The sequence below is a fragment of the Copidosoma floridanum genome, unplaced genomic scaffold, assembly GCF_036245765.1.
Source record: "Copidosoma floridanum isolate Cflo_tuat_1 unplaced genomic scaffold, Cflo_Japanese_pri ptg000001l, whole genome shotgun sequence".
NCBI classification, from domain to species: domain Eukaryota; kingdom Metazoa; phylum Arthropoda; class Insecta; order Hymenoptera; family Encyrtidae; genus Copidosoma; species Copidosoma floridanum.
Window position 1 is genome coordinate 13,934,540 of NW_028321878.1, and position 27,566 is coordinate 13,962,105.

Consider the following 27,566-nt stretch of genomic DNA (forward strand, 5'->3'; position numbering starts at 1 on the left):
ACGAAAACAAAACAAAAACAGAAGCAGAATGCAAATAAACTGCGCGCTTATCAACCTAACCTTTCGTGACTGTAGAAAACAAGACTAAGTTAGGTCAAAAAGCTTTTTTTTTATTTGTCACGTGCGTGCGTGTGCACCTTATCGCAGCTGTTGTGTTGAGTGTTGATAATTTTTAATTTTTAGTAATCCGGTATTTTACTTTGTCAACAAGAATGATGTTTGACTAGAGTTGATTACATCAGCAGATGCTTTGAGAATGACGGAGGAAAAAGCACAGGTACAGGAGTTCAAGCTCGATCCCGACAGCGAGTTGCGCTTTGAACTGGAAACGAAGAATGGAAAGGTTACGCTCGAGGTGATTGTTTACACGTTTTTTTGAAAGTGTCACGGTTGTCGAGATAGTCCCTTTTATTGTTTTTTACAATTGATAATTCGTAAGCTTGTACGTTTTTTTTTTCCGATTCATGAACGTTTAGGCGTCTTTTTTAATATTTATATATTTACATATTATACTTGAAGCCACAGTGCTTAATAGTCATTCTTGTAATTTCAGTTGAAAAGCGGATTAGCCGAAGTTTTCGGCACAGAGCTAGTAAAAGGAAAAAAGTATGAATTCACGTGTGGCGCCAAGGTGGCAGTTTTCACTTGGCAAGGATGTATGGTGGAATTGACGGGTAAAACTGATGGCAGCTACGTCTCGAAGGAAACTCCCATGAGTATTTACCTGAATTGCCATGCAGCTATGGAAAAGATGAGAGAGGTAGCGGACAAAGAGGACAAAATAGGACCGATAGTCATGATCGTGGGACCATCGGACGTGGGAAAATCTACCCTTTGTAGATTGTTGTTGAATTATGCTGTGAGAATGGGCAGACGGCCTATTTTTGTTGATTTGGACGTTGCTCAAGGACACATAGCCATTCCAGGCACGATGGGTGCTCTGCTCGTTGAGAGGCCATCAAACATCGTTGATGGCTTCAGTCAACAAGCGCCCCTTGTTTTTCACTTTGGACACAAAGATCCTAATGACAATTCCATGCTCTACAATTTGTTGGTCACACGGTTGGCTCAAGTGTGCTCGGACAGACTACAAGCCAATAAAAAGGCCAAAGTATCCGGACTAATCATCAACACTTGTGGCTGGATCAAAGCTGGTGGGTACAAAATGTTGACGCATGCCGCGCGAGCGTTCGAAGTCGATACGATTTTAGTGCTGGATCAGGAAAGACTTTATAACGAGCTTGTGAGAGACATGCCGAATTTCGTGAAAGTGGTCCATTTGCCAAAAAGTGGAGGTGTAGTTGAAAGAACTCAAACGCAAAGGTGTGAATCTCGTGATCAATCGATAAGAGAATATTTCTATGGCTCGAGGACACCTCTCTACCCGCACAGCTTTGAAGTAAAGTGGAGCGAAACAAAGGTTTTCAAAATTGGCGCACCTCCATTACCTTCTTCTTGTATGCCATTGGGAATGAGGGCAGAAGATAATTTAACTAAATTAGTCGCGGTCACTCCAGGAGCCAATCTTCTACACCATTTGCTCTCGGTATCGTTTGCAGACTCTCCAGAAGACGATGTTGTTAGAACTAATGTTTTAGGATTTGTATGTGTGTAAGTATTATTTATTAATGAACATTGTTGAATAGTTTAGAATTCATTTTTTAAGCTGAAAATGTGACTAAGACTTTTTTTTTTTATTTTTTTTTTAACGAAATATTCAATGTACCACATGTTTTTAACTCGAAGATTTATTTTTAAGAACAAATGTTGACGCGGAACGACAGACTTTCACCATCCTCAGTCCCCAACCAAGGCCACTGCCAAACGACATTTTGCTGCTCAGCGAGATCCAATTCATGGATACACATTAAGAAACATTGTTGACAAACTTTTAACTAACTTGCGGTGTTTCCGTTGGGGTTACCACCACCGGGGTTGGCCTTGCACGCCCCTTGCTGACCGACATATGGCTCCTGCTACACTGCCCACGCGAAGAGCGGCAGTAGTTTCGGTACTCGGATGTTTGTTATGGCTGAAAGAAGAGAAAAAGGTACTTTAGCAGTGGTCGTACTTAATTGGTGGAGAAAAATGAAGTTACTTCGTCGTCGAGTACCGCAAGCATGCAGCTGCTAGCAGACTTGGCTGTGGGTCTGGAAGAAATTTTATGTATGTTGGATTACATTTTTATTAATAAAGAGGGAAAAAGATAAAAGAAAGGAAAATGTTTACTTGGTCACTGTAGCCATACTGCTCAAGTACTCGTCTCTGTTGCTCGGTCACGGTGACTGCAGTTGCTTGTCGTGGGTGCAGAATGTCTTTCGGTCCATTTGGCAGATCGCAGGTGATTACGGCGTTTTGAATAAAATTTTTGGCCCTATTCCAAGACTTTGCGCACATTGTTTTTTTTTTCCCATCCTTTACTATGTTATTTAGAAAGTGAGCTCAAACTGCACATAGCTGTGTGGACAGGTACTCGTCCGAATAATAAATCTGAAAGAAAAAAGTTTTAAAAACCAAATAACATAAATAATATATTGAGTTTACTGAAGAAAAATAAATACATAAAATAAATTGTTATTTTATCGCACGAACTTCGAGATTTTGGGGGTTCTCGGTTATATTGTCCACGAGCAGCTTTTTTACTATCAACTTCATCGGTAAACTACGGTGTCTACGGATTTTACCGCTGATATTTGTTCGTCTGAGGGCCAAAAAAGTTGATACAGCTTCCTTGTCCTTTTCCATGTAGTCGCCTCATATGACCTTGTTGACAAAATGATCGACGGGGCTTCTGGATCGTACTTTTCGATTTAACTTCAATCTAGACAGAAACTTCGTGCGCAACAGGGGTCTGACATCTCGGTAGTAGCTCAGCCGAAACCTGCCCTGTTGTTGCGGTCCAATAAAAACCAATAAAATTTTACAATGGGATTTTTCTATTAGTTTCTTATCGGTATTTGCACCCGTAAATCCAAATAAAATCCGAAATGGTTAAAAATAGATTTTCTATATCATTTATTATAACTAGGACATGATTGAACAAAAATAAATTGACAAATTCATGTCATACCATCCGGATGGTAACATCAAAACGGGGGGATTAGAGTATTTTATATGTAAATTGAAAGAAAAGTTAGTTATTAATTTTTATTAGAATTTTGTAAAAAATACTTTAGTCCCCCCGTTTTGGTGTTACCATCCGGATAGTATGACATAAAATTGTCAATTTATTTTTGTTCAATCATGTCCTAGTTATAATAATTGATATAGAAAATCTATTTTTGACCATTTCGGATTTTATTTGGATTTACGGGTGCAAATACCGATAACAAACCAATAGAAAAATCCTATGGTAAAATCAATGAATTTTTTATTGGTTTTTATTGGACCGCAACAATAGGGTGGTCGCTCGATACGTCGGTGTTTGCCTCTCCAAGCCAATGTCGGGAAATTGTTCCATCAGAGTTGCAACTCGAGTATCAATTCTGGTTTGCAGACCCGCTGCTCGCTATTTTCTCGTCACTTCGCCAGATTGACATCGAAACCACCTCGCAGATAACATTTGGAACTCATCCATGCCTTGTAGATCGACGCTCGTTCGAGACTGCTTGGCCTTGTCCCTATTTGCAACATTCACTACGTACATGGCAAGCGACACAATCAGACCCAGATCCATTTCAACATATTTAGTGTACTGTTGCTTTCTGTACTCTTCCGGAACCAAGTTCTCGTTCTTTCTCCTTTTTTCACTTTTTCGGTTCCTCGTACCACTTTTTCCTCTTCCAAATCTTCTTTTTTTCCTCTATGCGTAACGATTCAGGTGCGCTGATTTTCTGCCTCCTATTTGACCCGATCGCATGGTGTACAAGTGGACACTAGCTTCAGTGTCTTTGCAAGAAACTCGCCAAGCAAACGATGTTTTGTCTTGTCCGTGGCTATACATCTGTTGAACAGAAAACTTCTGAAAACAGAGGCCTCATCTGTTGGCCGCCCTTGACATCTGTGGCTCTAGTCTTAGCAACTACGGTAGCTACGATGAGCACATCTGATGTATCGCATTCTTCCCGTAATTCAAAAATCTATTGCCGATGCAATTAATTGGCATCATGTTGAAACTGTTTTACCTTCGCGTTATCAATTCCTGCTGCATTTGAAAAAAGAAGGGCACAAAGCGCCATAGCTTGGCATTCAGTTGCGACAAGTCGAGATTTCCTTCGTCTATCAACAAAACCTGCAACCCTCGGGGATGTTGGATCCTTTTCTATAACCGCCTCTAGACTTTTCGGTGAAAACAAATTTCAAAGTTGACCGATGACGTGGGCTGTTTGATCCCTTCTTTTCGTCTCGACTGGGCCATTTCTTTCTATGTGCCGTCCATCGGGCCTTCCGTGGCGTATACCGAGGGGCTGACTACACGGCCTCTTTGGCTCCGACTCACGCCAGCAGTCGTTTGGCTACTCGAGTTCTCGTCGAGTTCTTCAGTCCTTTCGGTGCGCCGACCTCTTGGACGCCCACGTTGCGGCGCGTTGGATTAGTCGACTCCGTAATAATTGGCCCTCCGTTGCAGCACGTCAGCGACAGCAGCTCTTTTTTCGGCCAATCGGACCCTTTTTTCATGACAATTTTTACCTTTGGCCTGATGCTTTGTACGCAGTCTTTGTCAACAGGTTTACCTGATAATTGCACCAGCTCGTCGCTTTCGTCCATTCCTGTTCCTTAAGTAACACTTTGCTCTTTTTCTTCATCTGTCTTTTTTTCGTCTTACTTTTCTCGTCTGTTTTTTGGCACGAGGTGGAAGCAAAAACTTCATTAGGCGCTTGAACGCATTCATGAAGATATTACGTTTCAAGTCATTTACGTACTGTTGGACGATTTCACCGATGAGTGACGATCGCCCTTCCATACGTATTTTTTCAAATTCCGGGCAAATTTCAGCGATAATCGCCATGAATTCTTCAATGTTCATTTCAATTCATGTCGACAAATCCTGGCCGTTCAGGAAATTCAACTCTCTATTCCGTTCTTCATCGCAATCATCGACTTGCTCCAGCTCCACTTGGTCCGCTTCATCATCATCGGATTGCTGCTGCTCTTCTTCGTCGGCCTTGTTCTTTTTAGCCAGCTTTTTGAGAAAAAGGTTGAGCATGAACGATTTTTTTATCCCTACTTCAAATTTTTTAAAGTAAACGTGGAAATCTGGCTTACTTGTATGCAACAACAGCCAATCCTTGAATGTGTTTCTCTCGTGGTAAAGGAAAAACTCTATAACATACGTCCCAAGAGTCGACATTTTTCCTAACTCCGTTACGTCATCTATTATTCGATCTCTATAATAGTTTGATTGGGCAAATAGTTTCTAAGGCTAATTTTAATTTTCAATACGGTGCGGTACATTTTGGCTTCGTCGGTTGGGATGGTGAAAATTTTCTCAATGCCTCTTCGACAGCAGTATCTTTCATTGGCCTGACTTTTTTCGACTTTCTCTTCTTTTTCCAGGTCTTCTTTTAATTAGTCAGTTTTTGTCTAATCACGATCCTTTCTGCGTACTGATTGAACTTTTCATTTCACACCAACCAAGCAAAATTTCGGCTTATACGTGGTTGAGATTTCTCTTCCAGCGGAAAAGTAAGATAATATCTTATTTGTTGAGATAAAATAAAATTCTATTGTATAAGAGTTAATTTTGTATGAGCGAACAGTGTATGAATATCTATATTCTGTGTTAATTTTAAAAGTTATGAATTTTGTATTTTTATAATGGTATTGTAAAAATTCTGCCATATTGCTATATTCAATTTTGGTGCCAATAAAAACTTTTTTCAAACTAAAAAAACAGGCGAGCACCTGGAGCCAGTAAACACTTTAAGAGAGAGAAATGAAAATAATAAATGTAATTGTAAAATTGTATTAAAATTTGTATTGATTAATTTGAACATAAATTTATTGTAATGGGCAAGAAATTTTGTGTAAAATACTGTAAAAGTGGCTTAACATTATTTAGTGCACCAAAAAATGACGTGAGTCTGTATGAGTACATCGTGGAGCGAGATTACTTCAAGTAAAAAATAAAAGAAAAAATATGACGTATATTGTAAAAATGATATGATATACGACGATATTATGAAAAATATTCTGTGTAAAAGACTGTATGTATATGTTTAATGAATAAAGGAAAGGAAAGTGTAAATACCCACGGATGGTCAGTACACAATAATAAAAAATAAAAAATTTATTTGTGTTCAACATTTTACTGAGAATGTATGAAACATATGTAAACTACTTTAACTACGTCATATACACGTTAAAGTTTCTGCCGTTATTATACACGTTCGAAAGTTCAAAAGCGCGGAAAAGTTGGTGAGTTTCGAAAACAATGTCGGAAGATCAAGAGACCGACGTCTCGAGCATCTTCGATCTAGAGCTTCAATTACAAGATAAATTTTCTGATCTGCAATGGAAATCCGTGAGTATAATTTGTTTTCCCCCTCAAATGTAAGAACAACTTATACTCGTGTTTATTCCCCATTTACAGAAAACGCTCGAGGATACGCAGAGAGAACTATCGCAGGTCCGTCAAGAATTGCTGAGCAAAGAGCTCGAGTTGGAGGAAAGAAATCGAACGATCGGCGATTTGCGGATGGAATTAGCCACGGCTAATCAAGTGATCGAGTGGATCGAGAAGGAACTGTCGAAAACCACGAACGAGAGGATCCAGTTGCAAGTGAACTGCGAAGCCGCGATGAAAGAACGAGAGTCCCTGCTTCAGCAGACTCACGCGGCCAGATTGGAAAACATGACCTTGAAGCTGGAAACTCAAAAACTCAATGAGACGCTGGGCCTGAGCGAGAAGACGAGGAGGTCTCTGGAAACTTCGTTGCTCGAGATGCAGGAGAGATTTTCGCAAGTTCACGGCACTCTACAGAGGTACTTTTAGTGTTTTTTTTCGTTAATGAGTAGGGCTTGATTTAATGAAAATTTTTATTGTAAAATAAGCATGTACAACTTTCATAGTTTGTTTGTCTAAATACAACCTATGATATTTAACAACATAATTTTATATTTAATGACAACTATCAATTAACATTCAATGTAATTGTTTAGTAACGTAAACAAGTTAGAAAAAGAACATCAACTGTTACTCAAGTCGGTAGAATCGACATCACAATTGAACAAACGCTTGCAAACAGTGGGATTGTGTAGTCATGCGGTTTATACAAAAAAGAACAACGAAATTGAAGAACTACAAAAAAAGCTAGCTTCGAGAGAAGAAGCAACCCTAAAGCAACATCAGCCTGTTAACTGGAACGGTGTTGTGGAAACTCAAATGGATAGGAAAAATAGATCTGATACAAAGGTGACCGAGTTGTTACTTTTTTTTTGTCAATCACAATTCTTAAGTTTAAACGTGAGTTAATGAGATATAAATATATGTATAATTGACTATATTGCAAACAATATATTTGTACATAATTTTAACTAGGTTTGTAGTAAAAATTGATTTTTTTTTTTTTCTTCAAAGCGATGACAAATTTATGACTTAACAACAAATCATACAATTATAAAATGTTTTAACCGTGAAAAAAATTTATAAAGAATATAAGTTTTTATAGAATACGTGTAACAGTAGTAATTAATGTACAAGTACAGTATTTAAATATTCTTATTTTAATAAAGATAATTGACTGATTACTTTCAAATATTTAGTAAAAAAATTACAATGCTATTTTATTAACAATGGCATTTTTTGTACTTACAAAAACTGATGGGAAATTTATAACGTAATAAATCTTCGAACTTAAAAACAAAATATTTCTTTTACTTCATAGATGCTGCTCGAACAAATCCGCATGGATATCGAAAGAAGTAATGAAGTAGATCAAAAAATGGAAGCAATGTTAACAGAATTCGAAGATGTTGACCGAAAAAACTTTTTGGATTGATAGAGGAAAGGCTGGGTAAATTATTTAATAAACATATACAATGGCATAGAGACATTGAATTAATATAAAATGTATTGTAATATTTTGTTTTTGTATATTCAGATCCGAATAAAAACAATTGGAATCGTCAAAAAATGCAAAAATCTATAAGTATTCGCGCGAGCTGTAACAACAAGCAAATACTATAATTTTTCTTCTTTGTTATAACAGATTTTCTGTACATAAATAAATCGACTTACATTTATAAACATAAACTTTTTTGATTCAACATACAAAAAAAACACTTCTTCCTTGTACTCAGGTCGAACGTTGCAAAGCTATAGACAATGACCATCCTTCCCTATGAAAAAAAAAAAAAAAAAAAAAATGAAAGAAAAGAAATTAAATAAACAAAGTTTTTTCGTCATCACCACTTTCAAGTACTCAAGTACGTTTTGCAATGCATTTTATTTTATTTTTTTTTTTTTTTCTATTATCTTTGGAACTAAATTTATAAATGTGCCAAAAATCATTTTATGACTGTTTGAATGTCAATATAAAACTCGTGAAAAAGCTATTAATCAACAATGACGTAAAAAATGATTGTGTCTGGCTTTGTTTACAACTCTCTCCATTTGATTTCAGTAAATTAACGAGGTATGGGTAAAATATTTCTCGAAAAGTAAAAAAAAAGACGATGCATTAATTATTGCTTGCAGTTTTTAGTGACATACCTCGTTTTATAGAGAAATCTATGGAGATAAAGTTTGAAAAAGTGTTTTGTGGTGCAAATGGAGGCCAAAATAATGAACAAAGCGCTTCGTCAAAAAACGTGTCACTGCAACACAATAAAAATTTTTATTCGTAAATTGCATCACATCATTATTTACTAATACGACTGCAACCTGACTTTCACAGTTTTTACAACAATTTTATACAAAGAATTAAAAATACTTCCAAGTTTTTGTTTAGTTTTTTTTTTTTTTTTTTTTTTTTCTAATCATTGCTCCTTTTTTTTTCTTCATTTTTTAAAAACTGTTGGTCGTGATTTGTCAATTACGCAGCCAAGTTTGATTCTAAAAAGTTCGTGTATGTTTCACAGTATCTAAAATAAAAACTTGCTCAACTCATTCGTATCGAATTCGACGAAGGAAAGTAAGGGACACTATTTTATCGTGTGAATAGTTCAGCCTATGAAGTCAGTACAGTTTCTCCCCACCCCCGCCAGTAAATTCCTTATAGGAGTGTCGATTATTTTGTATAATTTATAAAAACACCACCCAATCGACGAGATATCTATCATCAAGGAGCAAAATCACAGGTCCTCTTGGTGGGCAGATGCCCATTGCAAGTCTGCTCTTTGAACGTAAGTAGACAACAGTAGTAGACAAGTGGGCCTTAGTATCGAATAACAGGTGGGTCAAAGTATAGAACAACGCGAAAATAGACTTTGAGGCTTCCTTTGCGGCTCCATAGCTTTTAGTTGGTGGCCGCCACTTTTTGGTGGATTTGATGCCTCCTGAAATTCAGAAATTTAACATGTAAAATTTTTTTCAATTGGGACGTTGACTCGACTAATAAGTTTCAAAAATTTAAGTTACACAGTAAAATAAGTATCAACAAAAAGTGTATTAAGAGCTACTGTAAAGTTAACTTTGAAGCAAAGTACTTGAGTTGTCAAGAGAAAGAAAACTTTTTTGTTCAAATGTAAATTCTGAAACTCGTTAAAAAAAAATTTTAGTTGAACAAATTTTTATATAAGTATGCATTGTTATAAGCCGATAGTGTTGTTGAAAAAGTTAATGTATAGTTTTCTTTGACTTTCAAAATATTTCGGAAAAAAAAAAAAAAGTAATTCTATTAAAAATTAAAAAACAAACAACAATCTTACACAAACAGTGAACATAAAAATTAGAAACACACAATCAACATGGGTGCAAGACGTTTAAAAAAAAAAAAAAAAAAAGTGCACAAGCTACTATTTATTTCATAAACTATTCAAGTGCGACTGCCAACTAATTTAAATATAGATTTGACAGCGTTCAATAACGAAATGCTGAAGTCAATCACTTTATAAATAGACTTTTTTTTTCTACTGTTAACATCTTTCACAACACCGCAAATTAATTGTGCAAGTACAAATGGTAGCATAAATTAGTATGGTAGAAATAAACAACAAAATGAATAGTCAGGATAGAGATTACCTTCTGCCAATATAGACCCGCACCAAACACATAGAAAAAGAGGCATGGGAAACAGATAAACATTGGTTATTTTCGTATATTTTAGAACGAATGAAACTGTTATTGTTAAAATGAAAAAAGTAAAACGTAATGATGCAAGAGAATAAAGTGTTTCTAATTATGATGAAAATTGATTAATGTACTATGAATATGATTAACCACATGATATTGTCTTTATTGAAATTAGTATGGGGAGGTTTTAATACCACAAGTTAAATTGCTATGGTAATGAGCGGTTATGCGGTATTGAATCCACATTCATGACTTAATTAAAATTGGAAACACGACGACTCGAATAAAACACTGTGGGAAAACGTAAATTATATCTTTTTTGATAATATCCATTTAAACAATACATCAACAAATTAATTCAATAAAAAATTTTTTTTCACAGTTAACGTGGAGGAGTGAAAAATAAAACAAAAAGTTGCAAGACACAAAAACAATTAGATAGTGTTCCCACAGTGTAACCTCCACCTAAAGATAAACGAAAAGAGAGGAGGGAAGGGGGGAGAGAAAGAAACAGTTGACGATAACAACTAATCGACTCACCAGTCTTTTTTCCATTTTCGCTTTGATATCCCGGGCAAGATCGAAAAAGGCCTCCTCGACATTGATGCTCGCTTTGGCGGAGGTCTCCATGAATTTGATACCGTACTCAATGGCCAACGCCTCGCCCTGCTCCTTCGACACCAGCCTTTTGTTGTTGAGCTCACACTTGTTGCCCAACAGCATCTTCTCAACGTCAGCTGAGGCGTTCTCCTCGATGTTCCTTATCCAGTTCTTGATGTTTTCGAAGCTTTTCTCGTTCGTCACGTCGTACACGAGCATTATGCCCATCGCGCCTCTGTAATACGCCGTCGTTATTGTGCGAAACCTCTCCTGGCCAGCCGTGTCCCTGCACGAATGGTATTTATTACAATAGTTATGGCAAGGTGAAAAAATACTTTTGTCGTGCGCGTGTATGAACAGAAAGTAAAAATCTAAACCCAAACATTCTGCAGAAGTTTTATAATTACAACATATAATACGTTTATGTACCATTTGAATTCGTATATTGGAAACTCACCATATCTGTAATTTGATCTTTTTGCCGTCCAATTCTATTGTGCGAATTTTAAAGTCGATTCCTGAAACAGAAAAAAAAAAATCATGTGGACGTTGAAGAGACAAAATAATTGAGTTAACTATAGGAATTTCGATGAGTGAAGATAAAGGGTATCAAACGAGACGAAGAGAGGGGGCGATGATAGATAATATATTATATTCGTTCAAATTGTAAAAATTAAATAACAGTAATTTACTTTGCTAAATTATTTCGATAGTGGTGACAAATTTTCTAAAAAGTCAATTTTACAAATACTTAGTTACTTGCGGTTACTGAAAAACATTGATCAATTTTTATTCACCTGCTTATCTCAGGAGCAGATAAATATAAATAAGATTATACGTCGATTTCAAATATTGAGACATGTCGGCTGAAATACAACAATTTTTTAGTATAAAATACAGCATAGAAATAATTCAACTATATAATGATTTTACTGCTTCAAGACTTCTATACTACAAAAATGTAGACAAATGTGTGAGTCATTGAAAATAGTTTTGAAGAAAAATAATAAATCCAAATTATAAGAGCTAAAACATTTTTTTTCTACATATCTTTTTTTCCCCACTTCATGCATAAATACTTTCCAACGACGTGCGAGGTCTGAAAAATTTTATTCCCACGACTATGATGTTGTGCTCACTATAAAAAACAAAAGCTCACGATCACGATGCATTCGTACACGACGTTCGTCTTTTTTCTCGAAATGCATCATCATCGCCGTCGTCATCGTCACTATGAGTCAAAAGCAATCGAAACAGTGTGTTTGTCTATGACGATAAAAATTTATATGTGTATATGTATGTATTTGCCAACGCAAAACGTGTCCTTTGTTTTTGCACCACCTGCAGATCATGCGAAGCGTTTCTGCGTTTATGTCTAAAAAGCAGGATATGTTGAAGGGAATCGAAATTTTTAGTTTGTACATTTAAAGGCGGCGATCGAGGTCTAATTAAAAGATGACGCGTCGGCACACCCATGTGTGGTATACGAGGACTACTAGGTTTTTATGTTGAATGGATTTGGAGAATTTGAATTTCAAGGATACACGCTACAAAAATGATTAACTTTATCGCCCAAACAATGATACAAATAAAAATAACAAATAATCAATGCAACAGACGTTTTCTTTCTTGAAATAATTTTAATATAGATAAATAAATTTAAAAATTTTAATTTTTCTTTGTACAAGATAACTGACTATAACTAAGGAATCTTCATTAGGATAAACGAAAAAAACAAAAAAAACACATAAGGTAACCATGTGTGGAAACGTGTAACAGCACTCTTTCTTGTGTAAACTACTAATTGTTTAGAAAGAGGACTGATGCTGCTTTAAAACGAGTGTTTTTTTCTTACTTGTAGTGATTTTTAGTACTGAGATGGAATTACAGACAAAAAACGTCATGCTAGTCTGGAAAATTATTTCAATCACATTCATTTGAGGATTAACATTATTTGTTAAATAGAAGGCTTATGTTGTTTGCTCTGATGAAAATACTAGATACTTTTGCAAAGCAATGAGTTTGCAAAATTTTTATTTTAATTAAACTTACTTAACAGTCAATGAAAAATAAAAACTTATTTTTAAATAGTCATTTTCAAGTATTTCTACCATTCAATTTGAAGGCTACAATTTTTTAACATTTTTTAGCAGACAATAATGAAAAATCAACAAAGAAGTTCTTGACACTGAAGTTTCACAATGCACTAAGCAAAGGTAACTCATACTTTTAGCAAAGCAGTTACAAGTGCTTTCATAACTCAGAGTTAATAATAAACACTTGTATATTTTATGAGAATAGAAGTTAATTCAAAGAAATCATAAGTAATGGTATGATGTCATATTAATATTAATTTTATGCCATGCTTACTTTATGTATCATCATTCATTGAAAGACAAAAATGATAAACAATATTAATTACACAATACATGTAATTAAACGCAATTAAAAGATTATTATATATGTATGATTTAGATCATTTTATAATAGTACCAGGATCAGATTAATTTTTCTTTCATTCCAAGTATTAGATTGACGACATTCTTTGATTATCACCAGCACTCGTGGTCTACAAAAGCACTATTTATTTGTCATTATCACCACACTGGTATTGTGAAATGCAAGGTAAGTACACAGCTCTTATCATAAAAATTATCAAAAAGATAAATGTGATTAATTGTACTTACTGAGAATTAGGTCTTTTACATTATGTAAAGTATTTAAAATACGAATCAATTATAATCCCATATATAAAAATCTCTATTTAAAGTTCACGCAACACTTCACGCTATCATAATAAAAAAAAAATTACGCTCCTACCAAAAAATTTCTCAGAAGCTCTCTCTCATAGAGCAAAACAAACAACACCTGGTCTATTTTCATGAATGACCGGTTGTTTACGTAGCAATGCCATAAAAAATGTAACCCAGCATCCCAGAAGCAGTAGTAGCACAGTAGTTTATAAACACAAGTACAAGTACTTTTAATATTTTAAACACCAAATTATCAAACAAAGAAATGAGTCAGACATAGTGTAGGTATACGTATAATTACAATCGGCAGCAGTAGCGGATCCAGAGGCCACACCGTGTATTTGAAAAAAAAAAAAAAAAAAAAATTATGCATATACACACACAACGGATACACGCCCTAACCTCTAATGCACTGCACTATTTTTTTCTAAATTAATAAAGCAAATATTAAAAAGCAGATGATCCCAAGCGTTATTATTGATAAGGTATATGTAAGTGCAACGTAGTCGCATTTGTAAAGTAAAGGCAAGTCAGCCGCATGCGACGACGACGTATGTATATCTACTTTAAAAGACAAGGTCTTCAAGGACGTTGTTTGTGGATATAATGTAATGATGTGTGTATTGCCGTCTCGAATGACGGTATTGGAAATATGGAAATTAGATAAAAAGAAATCTAGCAGAAAAAAAAAGAGAGGATGTATAAGTGTTTTGATGAGTTTGCATATGGAGCAGCTAGACATGTAGGTACGAGGGGATGGGCTTCTATTCATCTGACGGATCAGGTGTTTATATATCAGTTAAGACACAAACGAAGCAAAACATTATATACGCACCGATGGTCGATATGAAGGTCGTGTTGAAGGCGTCCTCGGAGAAGCGAAAGAGAACACAGGTCTTGCCGACGCCCGAGTCACCGATGAGCAGCAGCTTGAACAGATAGTCGTACGTCTTGGCCATCTCGTCGATGGCAGGCCTAGACGGCCGCGAGAGCTACTGAATTTTCTCTCGTTTTTGTGTTCTCTTCCTTTGCTGCGCTGCTTCTTCTTCTTCTTCCTCTTTTGAACACACTGCACACACGCAGACTAGGTTTACTTACTATTAAGTGCAATAGGTTCTCACTCACTCACGCTCTTGCACCACACCAGCACTCACTCTCAACTCAAGTCAACTCTTCCTCAATCCAACTCAAACCAAACCTATCTAAGTATACAACTATAATACCTACCACACGCGAACAACAAATACGTAGGTATTGTATTAGGTATCTTTTTTATCTTTTGATCGGTGTGATAAGTATCGTGAAACCGTGGTGATACCTATATGACTCTTGACTTGCGACTATACTTACTAAATTGTAATAGCTGTAGCAGCCGTGTCGGGTTTTCACTTACATCTACACATCTGCATTAATTATACATCTCTTTTTTTTTACTCCGCGTTGCGTGTGCTGTCATTTATCAAGTACTCGGCAGCACTAAATTTGTTTTTTTATCAGCGCGCCTGAGAAACCGAAAACTCCGATACGATAGGGTTATTTTATTCGGCACAATAACCGAATGGGCGCACACGACGACGACGCGCTCGACGAGGACCTATGCGGCTCTAGATGATGATGGGCTTGGACTGCCGTAACTCTCCAACGGACACCCGTCACGCCAGCTGTGTATATATATATATACGCGCGCACGCCCCGCGACTGTTTCTTCTCTTATTCTTAATCTTCCCTTTGTGAGCTTTTCTGATCAGCGATTATTAATTATTATTCTATTCTCTTTAGAGTTTCGGAGTCTGCGGATATACTTACAGCTATACAGTCTTCGATAAAAATGTTACCATATTTTACTCTTCCTCTGATAGGTGCGCGACTTTACGCGGAGATAAGAATGGGTACTTCTTACCTCTTTACGGGTAAAACAGGTTAAACAAAAAAAACTGTTGTCGACTGTCGACTAAGTACTTATATGTCGAACAGTCCGCACAACGAAGCCGAATTTTTTTATAACAAAAATTAAGATCAGGAAGGTTTTTTGCTGATAAGTAGGTAGTAGTTTTTTTTTGGAAGGGGGGGGGGTTAAAATCGCATTCACTGCTTAATGCTCATAGAACAGTGTTTAAAATCTACCACATGATTGCCTCTTCGAGCAAAAAGCGAATTCTACCGGAAACCACAATATTATATTTAAAAAAATGTTCACATTAGTCTAACTTACGTATCAACTTAATAAATATTTAATAATGTCCATGCGCCATGAGAATAAATTCTTTTTTTTTTATTAATATCACCCTCGTGACATTTAAAAATTTCCATACATAAAAGAATAAAAAATTGTATGAAAAATGTTGTTACACGCATGATTCATTGGATGAATTTGAATATTTATATATTTACACGCTTAATCTAGTTTTAATGAAAAGACGTAATTAAACAATTGCATATTGTTCGTACAGTAAGTCTCGCACTCGGAAGTATTCTTCAGAAAGACATCCCTCTAAGATAATTTTACCAGCCTCGTGCTAAAAAAAAATGTATATATTGAAGTTTCGTACAATTATCAATATTTTATGGAATAACAAACAATTGAGACAATGTAATGAGTAAAAAGCTGAAATTATGTGTGCTTATTTAGTATGCAAATTGAAAAAATTTATATCTTACCCTTCTCACTGCAATAGTGTTATTGCAACACCATAAAACTCCACCAGAGAATTCAGAGGCAATGTTGGATTTGTTCAAGATTTGTTTGAAATCTGATAATTTCAGTTCATTAATGAATACAGTTTGATGTCCTGGAATCTACAAAAAAAAAAAAAAAAAAAAAAAAATGTTAAAAACTTGTTTACAAGTAAATTGACAATGTTGCGTGAATTAACATTAACTATAAACTTACTTCATTGGGTGCCAAAGGCTCTAATGTATGAATTTTTTCAGCTCTGTCAATTGTATCGTCATTTTCAGTTTCCATTATAACGTCACGACAAACTTGATCTCTCGCCGTTATCAGAGCATCCACCCAAGCGACTTCGGAATCTGCTTTTCCTCGTGAAAATTTTAATCCAGAGACTAAAGCATCAGTCAAACGTACCTGAAATAATAGTAAAAAAAACAAGTAGAAATTTTTTCAACCTACATTATGTTCTCCTGAACTGCAGGAGATGGAAATAATAACGCACAGAAAAAAAAATGTGATTACTTGATAAATATGCGTTTCAGTTGTAGCATCCACAGTTGCTCCTCTTGAAGGAATCAAAACACGTGCACCAATATTCTGTGCTTGCTCTTCCAGCAATTTAGAATCCTTCCACGAACCTCTCACCAAGATAATTCTTCGAGGCCGAAGTTGTGCCAGGATTTTTTGTAATGACTCGCCATCCGAGCGACCCTCGAAATCAATGTATGTCACTGAAGCGTTGACAGCTACAGTTCGAGTGGTCTGGACACACTTTGTTGGAATATCAGCATTGAATTCTGATGGACGCTGCTGCATTAGCTCGTCTTGAACTTTGGTCTCGACGTTTTCTTTATTTTCCTCGGCTTCAGGCAGTATTTCTGCGATTTTGTAATCTTCAGGTCTGTAATAAATTATTAATTGTAAATAACAGAAGCATTTTTTATCCATCGACAACAACTTGACTTACTTGATAATTTCTCCGTATTCATCTACTTTGATCTTTTCCTCAATGACAGGAAACATAGGATGTTGCTTTTTACTTTGCTTGAAAAAGCCCTGTTTGTGCTCTTGCTTCACTAATAAATCGTGCTTACCGGTTCCACCTCCTACATCTAACTCATCTTCAGATTCCGAGCTGACATCAGCAGTCTCCCTGAAAATTAATTTTAACACGTTATGTACTACTAGTTGTTAAGGAATAATTAGAGGACAACTAATAACTATAAAATGTTACATTTTGTCTTGCTTTAACTGCTCTTGCTTTAGCCTCTCCTTTTTCAAATGCTCTTCCAGCTCTGCTCCTTCTAATTTAACTTTTTTTTTTATTTCTAAAGTTATGTTTCTATTCCCACCGTTTTCTTTGAGATCTCTAGCCAATGTACCTGGTGAAGTTCGGCTCGTTATAATAATACTATTTTGAGGATTGCTGCACCACTGCAAAAAAAGATCGCGCGAAAAACCGCATTCCATGTCTGGAGTGCTGGCTAAGACAACCTATAAATAATAACCACATCAATCAACATATCATTTAGAATTTACTTACATTTTTGATGGCAAAATTAATTTTTTAAGCTTTGTCTCTAAGAAAAATAAAAAAAAACTCACTATACCTTTGGACTAGGAACTAGATTTAATTCAGCCATGCTATGACAAAGTTGTAAATGCTTAAATTGGAACGGATTATTTCTCGCACCTTCAAAGGTCTTCATAAGCTTGTCGCTCATCCATTCAATCTGCGATTTTGCGAATTCAACGACGTTGTAACTAACGTTGTTTAGTAATGCCAACGAATAGGCAAGTAGACCAGATTCTTTATTCCTCCATAGTTGATCCAACATGTGGGCTAATTCTAAGACTCTACCAGCGGTGTCAACGCCTACAAGAACATTGCCTCCACCACGAAGAGTTTGAAGAATATTTGCTGATGGTGAAAAAATAAATAATAATAAAATCATCAAATTCGAGTAATACAAAGTTAAAGATTATCCAATTTGGAAAAGTTTAACAATAGTTAAATGACTTGTGTGACTAACTCATTAATTTTTCATCCCTTGTGCGTCGTCTTGCCTGTTGATAGGTCGCATTAAAACTGTCTGTTATCAAAAGGGATGGCCTCTGTAACCTTTCTAATTCGCAACCATTCAAATGTCTCTCTTTTTTGTGATTGAAATCTACGGCATATATGATATCTTCTTCCCCAACTTTTACTATTTTCCATATTGTTCCACCGATCATGTGACCAGCTGGCAAAGGTGTCAACGTAACACCGTATCCTTTATCTTTCATAGATATACTCTGATTGTATTTCAACTGTACGATTTTTTCAAATGCAGCATCAACATCATCAAGCGTGAACAATGTAAAATCTTCCATGTTGTGTCTAGACTAAAATGAATCAGAAATGCATAAAAATTCCATTTTGTTTTTTTAATTAGCATAAACATCGTTGATTCTACAAACCTGAAAAATGTCATACATAAACATTTGACCCATTTTATAAACAGGTATCGTTGCATATATGGGACAACTTAATCCACATTTACCCACTAAATAGGGTAAAGCCCCTAAATGTAAGGGATCTGGATAAGATAACAGAACAGCATCTATTTGATGAACATGCCTTGAAAGAAGTTAAAGATTCGAATTATAAATAATTGCAAAGTTGACACGTTTCATAAGGAAAAGGAAACACACCTCTTCAATTCTTTTATAAAGTCTTGGTCGAATTTCTCATCCCAGCCACAATCTAACAGTATTCTCAGCTCATCGACTTGCAAAATGTAGCAAGGAGGCGATTCATCTAGAGCTCCAGAAATGGCATGTAATTTTATAATTGACGTCATTTTTCGACAATGCTGCAATAAATTAATATTCATTACTTTTACAAAAATTGGTGATAAGTTACAAGTACATGAGTAACATGAGTTAGATACGTTAACAAAACACAGAAAATCCATTATTTATTGATTTTAAAGAATTGGAATTCAAAACAAGTGTAAGAAATCAGCATTTTAACTTATTTTTTGAAAGTTTCTGGTGTGGTAAGAAAAAAAAAAAAAAAAAAAAAGGTTTAAAAGGATGCGTAAGTAACCTGTAAACAAAAGTGCACACACAAATTGCGCATGGAAATCATACAAATAAATGGTTTGATAGCTACCTGTAATTATCGATGTCTTAATAGATCCCACCCACGATAAATTAACGATGAAAAATTAACACTGTTGGCATTCCCTCATATGAATAAACATTTTGGATACGTAGTGAATGGTTTTAAAAGCAGATTATTTTTGGTCTCCGTCGTGAGCGGTGAAGTTAAACAATGCCACCCGGGCCGCGCACTCCAATCCAACGCTAAAGGTCGCTGTCTGCGGCACTCTGAGGACGTAAGTATTACCGAACACTCCGTCCAAAGTAGCGGTTAAGTAAGTAAGTAAATGAGCAAGATTTTTCCATCAACAACTAAGTAAGTTGAAATATTTTTGAAACTCAAAAGGGTAAGGGTCTTGGTACGACGAAAAATAAAGTTACAGTTACTTCTAGGTAGGTCTAGAGGGCACTGGGCACTCCAGGGATGGGCGCGAAATTGTTAATTGTATTAGATATTTGTATTAGAAATTCTAATTTAGAATAGATCAATAGACGCGCGACATTTACCATTAGTTTTAAATGGGACTTGGGAGTTGGGACTGCATGAAACTACACCGTGAGTAAAGTAACTGTTGAACCTAGTGCTAAGACTCGAGGATGGTTGAAAATTTAAACCAGCCGCAATTCATAGGAAAAATGAGAGACTTTGTGATTCAAGGAGATTTGAAATATCTATGTCATATTTCATTCTGGTAAAGAGTTATGTGGTAGTTATAGTAGTGCCATTCTGCCATTTAGTTGATTGTATAAACCAGCCGCAACCTAAAAAACCAGATAGACAGTATAAAATTGGTTGAGAAAATGCCATGGGTCAATTATATTACAGATTGATTTTTGAGCAGAAGATAATTTTTTTTTTGCCAAAAATATGGCACCTATATGAAAAAAACTTTTTATTTTTTATCGATTGGGTCTCAGTTCTTAGTCTTTATATTATATAATAGGGTCTCAAAAATTCGAAATTCGCAGAAGGGCAGAAGGCAGAAGGCACAATAATATTATAATTATACTTAAACTGCATGAAAAAAAATACCGCGCGACGCGCGCATGCACCAACCAGTCCAACGTCCAGTCGTCCAACCACCAACACACCCCAGATCCCAGACCCTATATATTTGCCAGAGGTTTTGTGCATTAGCAGAGGCATTGGTCAGCTTTTGAGTTAATCTTTATTAGTGTCAAACTAAACTTTCTTTATTGTGGTTTGTTTCGTCCATTTCTCCAAAATGAGTAACCTCGTAAGTATCTTAACAATTAATCTATTAATTTACTCCTTTCAGTTGTAAACATTCGCTGCGCTTGTTATACCAACTTACAAAATAAAGTGATGCATTCAGAGTTTGTACCAAGCAATGGGTAGAACCATCGCATACCTCTGCCAACTTAATTATTTTTTTTAACATGTAGTTCTTTAGTACCTAGAGCTCCTTCACGAGATTTTCTTTACGCATATTGTATAATCGTAAGAATACAAGATAATTCTATCCAACCCGGGTTTTGATCAATTCAATTTAATCATTCATCTTCGTTATTGTTAGTACTCATAACCTACAATTGACCGAGGCACGCTAGTTTTATTAATGTGTTGTGTATGTATGTGTACACATTCACAAATCATTCTGCATCTTTGCTAATGGAATCGATAATAGGGTGAATACACCTGTACGTTAAATATGTACATATCATTTTCAGCTATTTTTTAAATACCAAATAAGAGTTAACAAAAGTTGTTTTGATGATAATGTTACTGTATTTCAAACAGACTGAGAAGCTAATTTATCTTGCGACAAGTACAAGAGGTCAAGCGCTCGTATTCCCCCTTTCCACCGCCATCAAACATGCTCCGTCCATCTTGAAAATTCAACGTTGTACCTACGAATTGCATTATACATTTACTAGGTATCTACATTTTCTAAGCAATTTTTTCCTTGGTAAGATTCAGTTTTTTTTTCCTATCGCAACTTTATCACTATCAAGATTCTAAGAATGTCACGGATGCTCTTTTGTTGATTCTGCTGAAGTAGGTACTTGAATTTTGCCTCGCAATTTCGCTTTCCTTTTTTTGGGTTGTAAGTTAAAATGATTTTAAGAGTATTGAAAAAAGTACATGCGGTAAAATGAGCTTATTAATCTTTTTACAAAATATTCGCTATCAATTCCTTAATACTCCAATAAGTCACTGAGATTCCCTGTACATCAAGTTTTTTAGAAAGTGTAGCAAATGTTTTGCAACTAAACAATTACATTAAATTTAGCTCTATATAATAATAATGTGCAATTACTAATGATAAAATAAACTTTCTTTTTTCAGAAAATGGTGTCACCCAGCTCGCCGGTAAGAATCTTAAACAAATTTTTTTTTTCAAAAAAAATTCCTTGAGCTATTTAATTTTAATAAATCATTAAAAACCAATCAATCCATTAAGATTGCTTAAAAATTTTGGCAAACGATGAGGCTTATCTTTTCATTAAGAATTTTGTTTTTGAAAGGTCAGTTGATTCACGCAAATAGTTTATTTTGTACAAAACAACATAAAAAATATTCACACAATTCATTATATTTTGTCTAATGCAGTACAATTCCTCTTTGATGCACAAATCATAATTTTTATAGTCAAATGTCGGATTAAATGCCATCAGCATTTTATCACTTCAGTTTTCCAATATTATGGAAATAAATAGCTCAACAGTCTAAAATGTTGTTTTTTATTAAAATATAAATGACAATGAACAGTTGAGCAAGAGTAAATCTTGAACAGACACCATGCTCTTACACTTACATTAGTATGGTCGAATTCAAAAGAAACAATCGCGATTTTAGATCTGAACTAAATGATTTATTACTACAACTGCTCGTAATTCACGGAAAAGATGAATATACTAATTTTAATGATGTTTCTTATGACCAAAGAAAAAAACAAAAATCTTTGTGGGCCGGCTACCAGAAAACTGCCGAAATGACGAGCTGCGCAGCCTATTCGTGCGCTTTGGTGAGGTCACGGAGTGCGACGTGATGAACCGCTATGCCTTCGTGCACATGGCCCGCGAGGAAGCCGCTGCCGAGGCAATCAAGTCTCTACACAACTCCATCTTCAAAGGCGTGACGATCAACGTCGAACAGTCTACGGGCAAGTCGCGGGGCCGGCGAGACGACAGACGTGGCGGTCCGATACGTGGAGGCAGAGGCGGAGGACGAGATGGAGGCCGCGATACTCGTCCCGGTCCGTATAACGACAGGAGAGGTTTGTTGAATAACCACCGCGTCGTTCGTACAAAAAAAAAAACTCTCTTCGAGTTCGTTGATTTTAACGAATTTTTCAAAAGCACGATGACAACGATAACGAAATCTCCATTCTAATCTAAAGCGTTGTTTTGTCTATTGTGCATCGCGTCGCGATTATGATTATTATCATGTGTTTAAGCGTTTGTAATTTTATGCAGCTAACATCATGCAACCGAATCAGTCGCTTTCTATTTATCAAAATCAAATTTACTAGAATGCAAACATGTTTAGATACAAGATCACAGAAAGACAAAAGTGAGTAGTTAAATGAAGTACAGTAGTAATAAATAAATGTATTTACATGCTTCAGCATCTTTACACGAAATAGTCAAATTTTGCATGGTTTTTTAACAGCTTTACCTGTAAACTATACTTTGTTTCATTGCATTCATCCACAGCATTATTACTAACTCCATTACTTACTGATATCTAATACGCTAGTAATTTCAATTAGTTGATGTACTTTTACTGAAAATGGTTCGTAATTATTAGTCGTAACAAACATTTCACAAAATGATACTACTAATTTGACAATGTCTGATAATCAATGGTAAAATTTTCTCTAAAGAAATTAACAATCAGACACTTGCAATGCTTATTCAGATAAAATAGAATTAACTACGCATAACTAAGGTAATGATTCGCCCTTGCATCACCATCGTTTGACGTTTTTTTTTATAAACCGAGCTTTATTATAATTAAAAAGACATATAATTAAGTATGAAATATATACCACTTAAAATATTACATTTTCATTAATCACTGCAATTCACTAACAAGACGTAACACATCCGAGCTTGCACAAAATCTATTGACATTTTTTTACAAACGTTTAAGCCCGAGTAATAATCTACCTTATTTGTGTTAACTTGGCAATGGTTTAGAAACGTGATAACATTTCAGTTAATTCAAATAATTAAAAAAAAAACCGAATGTACGTTTTTAATTGACCTAAAACAAAGATGTACAAAAGCGAGCGATGTATTAGGACCTAAAATGCAAGCTGAAAGCGCTGGGAAACGATCAAATTGCAACGAAGACCTCGTTTTGTCTGCTTCTCGATTCCGTCCGCTCCTGATGCTATTCTTCCACTAACAACAACAACAACCACAACAACAACAGTCCTGCCAATCCATAATTCAGGCTACGAAGGCTCAGTCGGTGGTGGCGGTGGCGGCTACCAGGACTACAACCGCGGGGGTGGAGATTTTGGTGGCCGGGGAGACTTTGGCGGTGGATACAACGACCGAGGCGGCTACGGACAAAACGTCGGTGGGGCTGCGATGGGTTACACGTCAACGGCACCCATGGGAGGCTACGGACCTGCTGGTGGTACCGTAGGTGGATACGGGCCGACCGCTGCCGTGGACTACGGTAGAACCGACTACGGCAGGACGGCTGACTTTGGCGCCAGGACAGACTATGGAACCCGTGGAGAGTTTCCGAGTACGTCTCTTTGTTTTTCTGTTTTGCAGCTCGTGCTGTACATGCGTTGTGTATTTTAATTTTTGACTTAGTCAACGCTTTCTTTTATCCGTAGATGAAAAGTATTAATCTTGTAATATTTGTTGTTCCATGAATGTAGCTTATTCTCGACAAACAGTGTGCGACTACTCAGTGGCAGGTGGTGGTATGACGAGTGATTTCAGCAGGGCAGCGCCAGGACCAGTTGACTATGGACGAACCGACAGCTTTACGACGGGCCGTGCCGACGCGTATGCCCCGCGCACCGACTATGACCGCACGGCAGCTGGACCCATGAGAAACGGCAGTGGTGTGGCCGCCGGCGGTTACAGCGCAGGATATGGAGATGTTGGGTAAAAGTTTTGCTTGGATTTCCTCAAAAACTCGTTCGAATTGTGGAAACCTTCCTCATTCTTATTGAATATTCGTTCAACAGACCAATCGGTGGAGCACCTAGCTACAACACTGGCGGACCTAGTTACAACGCTGGTCCTGGACCACAAGCAGATATGTTCAGTCGAAGAGCTGGAGGGACTGTACCGAGTGCCGGATACCAAGTTGGAGGGTAAGTCACGCTTGATAAACAGTATCATTATTAATTTTTTGATGCATAAAGTCATTATTTCTTATGAATGACGAAGACAACTTAATCTAATTGTCGTCTGAAAATAAAATTAATCAATTTTGTTGCAGATACACAGAAGGATATGACAGAGCAGACCCATATGGTCCTCCTCGTGGAGGTGGTCGGTAAGTTACCTTTTGCCTTTTATTTATGTTTTTTTTTTTTTTTTAATGCCCGTTTTTCGGAATACCGCAATGCTTTGAATTTTTCGATCGATTGAAGAACAAAAAAAAATGAAAAAACAGAATGCGAAAAGGAACACTGAGCAGAGTAAATGACCTTGCGCTCTCGTTCTTTTGCGTTTCGATACGTTTTCTCATACTTATCTGAAAACTAATTTCGCACGAGCGTTGAGTTATTGAAAGAAAAATCTATTATGCGCAGGGCGACACGAAATATCATCATTGTGTAAAAGTATAAGATGTAACGATATTCAATTATACTTGGCAGTAATAAGCAGCTATTGATTTTTCCCAAATTTTATGGATGCATTGTTGTGTAATGCAATTGGAAACTCAAAGGTTGCTTACTAGTATTCTCTTTCAACATATTTTATGAATTTATATGCGAGCGCGCGCCACCCTAAAAGAATAGCGACCGTACGTACAATTAATTTTGTGTACACCCTGCGAAGCGATCGACAATGCGACCGAGAAACCGCAGATTTGATCCAGTTTTTTTATTTTTCAACTACAAACGACAAAAACCTACCAACATTTTCACGCCCCACAGCAAAAAACGTCGTTCGCGCAACTCGGGCGTATATGTACACTAACCGTGCCCTTGGGGCGTCGAAAACTACTATTCTCGTCGTTATTGCAATTCTATTAATTGTAGGTGTCATGCGTGACGATTTTCCATCGATTTAAGTAAGCGTTTTTGTAAAAAATAAACGCGATACAATGATGGGAGGCTGCCGTACTCATAGTTACATCTTATACTTTCGTACTGCGCCGTATTGAAAGAAAAATGTAAAAATTTATATTATTACAACGATTAATCCTGCGATTTCTTTTTTTTTTTTTTTTTTTTTTTTTTTTTTAATTTTAGCTTCCCAGGCCCGGCAGACGCGATGCCACCAAGGTACTAAATAACCGAACGTGTACCTACTAAAGCGCTTGTATAAGCGCACACGAATAATATGGCAAATTACCTATAAGAATAAGAAACTCATGGGGATAATTATATAAGTGCGCGAATATATGTCTACGTCAAATACACACATCCGTTATGCCCCTACTCTCGAAACTAAAAGCCCACTTTACCGACACAAGAATATACATGATAATTAATGACTGTATACCTAGTTTGTACGAATTTGAGAAGCAAAATGTAAAATTACATATGTGGGAAAACAAAGACATAGAAAATAATGCTGAATGATCGTGTGTAAAGTTACTTAAGGTTAAGTGTGGTTTCAAGAGACAAAAGTTACAATTTGTTTATAAGGTTTTGTAAAGATAATTCGAGAGGTTGCGCAGGAGCGTACATTTTGATGAGTACAGACATTATTTGATAACTGAGAATTATTAATAGAAATTAAACATTTTTATACTGTTAACTTTTGTCAAACAAAAAAAAAAGTAATTCTTATTAAACATTATAAATATCAATACATTAAATAAAAAAAAGAACACAGAAAGCACATGCAAGTATTTGCTTCGATGAACATTTAATTGTCTGGAAAAAAGATTTAAAGTAGTTAGCCATTACCACTCGCCTGATTGGGGACTAAGCTTAGTTTTAACATAGGCTACGAACTTTGATTTTTTTTTTTCCTAGTTAAGTATAATCTCATACTATGTAGATAAGCTAGCAACATTGAAAAGTTGATGTATAATTTTGTTCTTTTTCTTTTTTGTATGTGTAAGAATTTGAGACACAATGTTTTAAACATTAGTCAATAAAACAGAAATGCTTAAAGTTGCTTTCATTAAAAACAAAAAAAATTGTCAGTATTTCTGTTTCATTAAATATGCTTAGCAAACGCATTTTATCAACGTTTCTTGTAGAAATCTTGTAGACTTCTTATGTCAATCTTTAAGAAATTTTTGAAAGTAAAATTCGCTAAAGATGTATTCAAGATGGACATAAAAAATCTGCATGAGATCTAATGAAATCTTAAAAAAATGCGTTTGCTAGGTGTAACTTAAAAATTCCTCATCCTTTACAGTTAAAAACATTGGCATAACATAACTCAATGAAATAATGTCGTTATTGATTAATTTTTTTACGTGCTGCAACTGAATTTCAAAGAAATTCGTTTAAACCCTCATGAACATTTTATTCCTGTCACTAAGTTCCTTGGCCAATTACAAAAAAATTTTCTATTTAAAGTGAAAAATTTTAAGGATTTATTGAGCTGAAATGATATTCAAGATACTTTGAAAAATTAATAATAAGGACGACTAGTAATGCTGATAGGATATTCATGGAATGAGAAAACATCATCTTTTGCACGAAGAGTCGACTATTGCTTAGCGTAGTACAGAAGACATTGCGCCGGAACTTCGCCTCTTTTGTAACTCGTTTTCTCTCGACAAGAAAAACATTTTTGCGAAACGAGAGAAGAGAAACATTTTTGCGTCGTCCACTTGGCGCACGTTGGCGCCATCCGTACCCAATACTCAGCGTCGCTTAATTAACGTCGAAAGAGGAAAGTGTAGCCAATCGCCGATAAATAATGTCCATATGTGCCCGATTTAGAGAAAAATACAAATCCGACGAAGGCGATGAAAATGCGTTTGCGCTCCGGCGGCCTTGCGATCATTAAAAAAAGGTACGTTTATATCACAGAAATAAGAGCGTGCGTCCTTTACATGGTTCTACATTGCTGTTGCTAAAACACA

The 27,566-nt window shown here is 35.9% G+C and overlaps 5 protein-coding genes and 1 long non-coding RNA gene across 13 annotated transcripts; 3 read left to right on the forward strand and 3 right to left on the reverse strand.

Moving 5' to 3' along the window:
- The first annotated feature begins 126 nt into the window (after positions 1 to 126).
- LOC106640568 (protein CLP1 homolog) lies at positions 127 to 2,367 on the forward strand. Its single transcript, XM_014354641.3, has 3 exons — positions 127 to 355; positions 554 to 1,611; positions 1,760 to 2,367. Exons 1-3 carry the CDS (start codon positions 257 to 259, stop codon positions 1,869 to 1,871), a joined length of 1,269 nt encoding a protein of 422 aa, XP_014210127.2. The 5' UTR covers positions 127 to 256; the 3' UTR covers positions 1,872 to 2,367.
- Positions 1,998 to 2,857, reverse strand: LOC149376047 (uncharacterized). Its single transcript, XR_016293134.1, has 4 exons — positions 2,593 to 2,857; positions 2,230 to 2,490; positions 2,099 to 2,150; positions 1,998 to 2,032 (listed from the first exon to the last, which is right to left on the reverse strand). It is a non-coding gene; the product is annotated as an uncharacterized LOC149376047 (long non-coding RNA).
- A 3,495-nt stretch (positions 2,858 to 6,352) lies between these two features.
- LOC106640550 (uncharacterized) lies at positions 6,353 to 7,950 on the forward strand. Its single transcript, XM_089588958.1, has 4 exons — positions 6,353 to 6,463; positions 6,533 to 6,924; positions 7,102 to 7,354; positions 7,827 to 7,950. The coding sequence occupies exons 1-4, from the start codon at positions 6,374 to 6,376 to the stop codon at positions 7,938 to 7,940; spliced, it is 849 nt and encodes a 282-aa protein (XP_089445084.1). The 5' UTR covers positions 6,353 to 6,373; the 3' UTR covers positions 7,941 to 7,950.
- A 788-nt stretch (positions 7,951 to 8,738) lies between these two features.
- Positions 8,739 to 15,145, reverse strand: Rab8 (RAS oncogene family member Rab8). 4 transcript variants are annotated; one of them, XM_014354685.3, is made up of 5 exons: positions 14,921 to 15,145; positions 14,363 to 14,596; positions 11,232 to 11,292; positions 10,715 to 11,060; positions 8,739 to 9,438 (listed from the first exon to the last, which is right to left on the reverse strand). In XM_014354685.3, the coding sequence occupies exons 2-5, from the start codon at positions 14,484 to 14,486 to the stop codon at positions 9,340 to 9,342; spliced, it is 630 nt and encodes a 209-aa protein (XP_014210171.1). In that variant the 5' UTR covers positions 14,487 to 14,596; positions 14,921 to 15,145; the 3' UTR covers positions 8,739 to 9,339. The 4 variants fall into 4 exon arrangements, with proteins under 4 accessions (XP_014210171.1, XP_014210168.1, XP_014210170.1 ...); XM_014354682.3 differs by having other exon boundaries at positions 14,878 to 15,145; XM_014354684.3 differs by lacking the exon at positions 14,921 to 15,145 and adding an exon at positions 14,755 to 14,869.
- A 643-nt stretch (positions 15,146 to 15,788) lies between these two features.
- CPSF2 (cleavage and polyadenylation specificity factor subunit 2) lies at positions 15,789 to 19,679 on the reverse strand. The gene is made up of 11 exons (XM_014354670.2): positions 19,356 to 19,679; positions 18,893 to 19,053; positions 18,659 to 18,818; positions 18,232 to 18,583; positions 17,809 to 18,119; positions 17,433 to 17,692; positions 17,166 to 17,351; positions 16,721 to 17,099; positions 16,418 to 16,612; positions 16,186 to 16,323; positions 15,789 to 16,043 (listed from the first exon to the last, which is right to left on the reverse strand). The coding sequence occupies exons 2-11, from the start codon at positions 19,039 to 19,041 to the stop codon at positions 15,951 to 15,953; spliced, it is 2,223 nt and encodes a 740-aa protein (XP_014210156.2). The 5' UTR covers positions 19,042 to 19,053; positions 19,356 to 19,679; the 3' UTR covers positions 15,789 to 15,950.
- A 749-nt stretch (positions 19,680 to 20,428) lies between these two features.
- Positions 20,429 to 26,672, forward strand: LOC106640548 (uncharacterized). 5 transcript variants are annotated; one of them, XM_089592204.1, is made up of 9 exons: positions 20,711 to 21,007; positions 21,108 to 21,244; positions 21,657 to 21,680; positions 22,257 to 22,587; positions 23,751 to 24,074; positions 24,214 to 24,445; positions 24,529 to 24,657; positions 24,786 to 24,842; positions 25,768 to 26,672. In XM_089592204.1, the coding sequence occupies exons 3-9, from the start codon at positions 21,660 to 21,662 to the stop codon at positions 25,805 to 25,807; spliced, it is 1,134 nt and encodes a 377-aa protein (XP_089448330.1). In that variant the 5' UTR covers positions 20,711 to 21,007; positions 21,108 to 21,244; positions 21,657 to 21,659; the 3' UTR covers positions 25,808 to 26,672. The 5 variants fall into 5 exon arrangements, with proteins under 5 accessions (XP_089448323.1, XP_089448338.1, XP_089448340.1 ...); XM_089592197.1 differs by lacking the exons at positions 20,711 to 21,007; positions 21,108 to 21,244 and adding an exon at positions 20,429 to 20,583; XM_089592212.1 differs by lacking the exons at positions 20,711 to 21,007; positions 21,108 to 21,244 and adding an exon at positions 20,429 to 20,583 and having other exon boundaries at positions 24,232 to 24,445.
- The last annotated feature ends 894 nt before the right edge of the window (positions 26,673 to 27,566 follow it).

Bases quoted from the DNA above. Each gene is read 5' to 3' on its own strand.
- LOC106640548 (XM_089592197.1), top strand. The intron at 22,588-23,750 runs GTTTGTTGAATA...CAACAACAACAG, and splicing joins TCCGTATAACGACAGGAGAG to TCCTGCCAATCCATAATTCA. The intron at 24,075-24,213 runs GTACGTCTCTTT...CCATGAATGTAG, and splicing joins AACCCGTGGAGAGTTTCCGA to CTTATTCTCGACAAACAGTG.
- CPSF2 (XM_014354670.2), bottom strand. From the start codon at position 19,041: ATGACGTCAATTATAAAATTACATGCCATTTCTGGAGCTCTAGATGAA. The intron at 18,584-18,658 runs GTTTGTAGAATC...GATTCATTTTAG, and splicing joins TTATGTATGACATTTTTCAG to TCTAGACACAACATGGAAGA. The intron at 17,693-17,808 runs GTATAGTGAGTT...TATTATTTATAG, and splicing joins ATCTAGTTCCTAGTCCAAAG to GTTGTCTTAGCCAGCACTCC.
- LOC106640568 (XM_014354641.3), top strand. From the start codon at position 257: ATGACGGAGGAAAAAGCACAGGTACAGGAGTTCAAGCTCGATCCCGAC. The intron at 356-553 runs GTGATTGTTTAC...TTGTAATTTCAG, and splicing joins ATGGAAAGGTTACGCTCGAG to TTGAAAAGCGGATTAGCCGA. The intron at 1,612-1,759 runs GTAAGTATTATT...TTTATTTTTAAG, and splicing joins GTTTTAGGATTTGTATGTGT to AACAAATGTTGACGCGGAAC.
- Rab8 (XM_023392741.2), bottom strand. From the start codon at position 14,486: ATGGCCAAGACGTACGACTATCTGTTCAAGCTGCTGCTCATCGGTGAC. The intron at 11,293-14,362 runs GTGCGTATATAA...TTTCTGTTTCAG, and splicing joins GACCTTCATATCGACCATCG to GAATCGACTTTAAAATTCGC. The intron at 11,061-11,231 runs GTGAGTTTCCAA...CCATTCGTGCAG, and splicing joins AAGATCAAATTACAGATATG to GGACACGGCTGGCCAGGAGA.
- LOC106640550 (XM_089588958.1), top strand. From the start codon at position 6,374: ATGTCGGAAGATCAAGAGACCGACGTCTCGAGCATCTTCGATCTAGAG. The intron at 6,925-7,101 runs GTACTTTTAGTG...GTAATTGTTTAG, and splicing joins GTTCACGGCACTCTACAGAG to TAACGTAAACAAGTTAGAAA. The intron at 7,355-7,826 runs GTGACCGAGTTG...TTTACTTCATAG, and splicing joins AAAATAGATCTGATACAAAG to ATGCTGCTCGAACAAATCCG.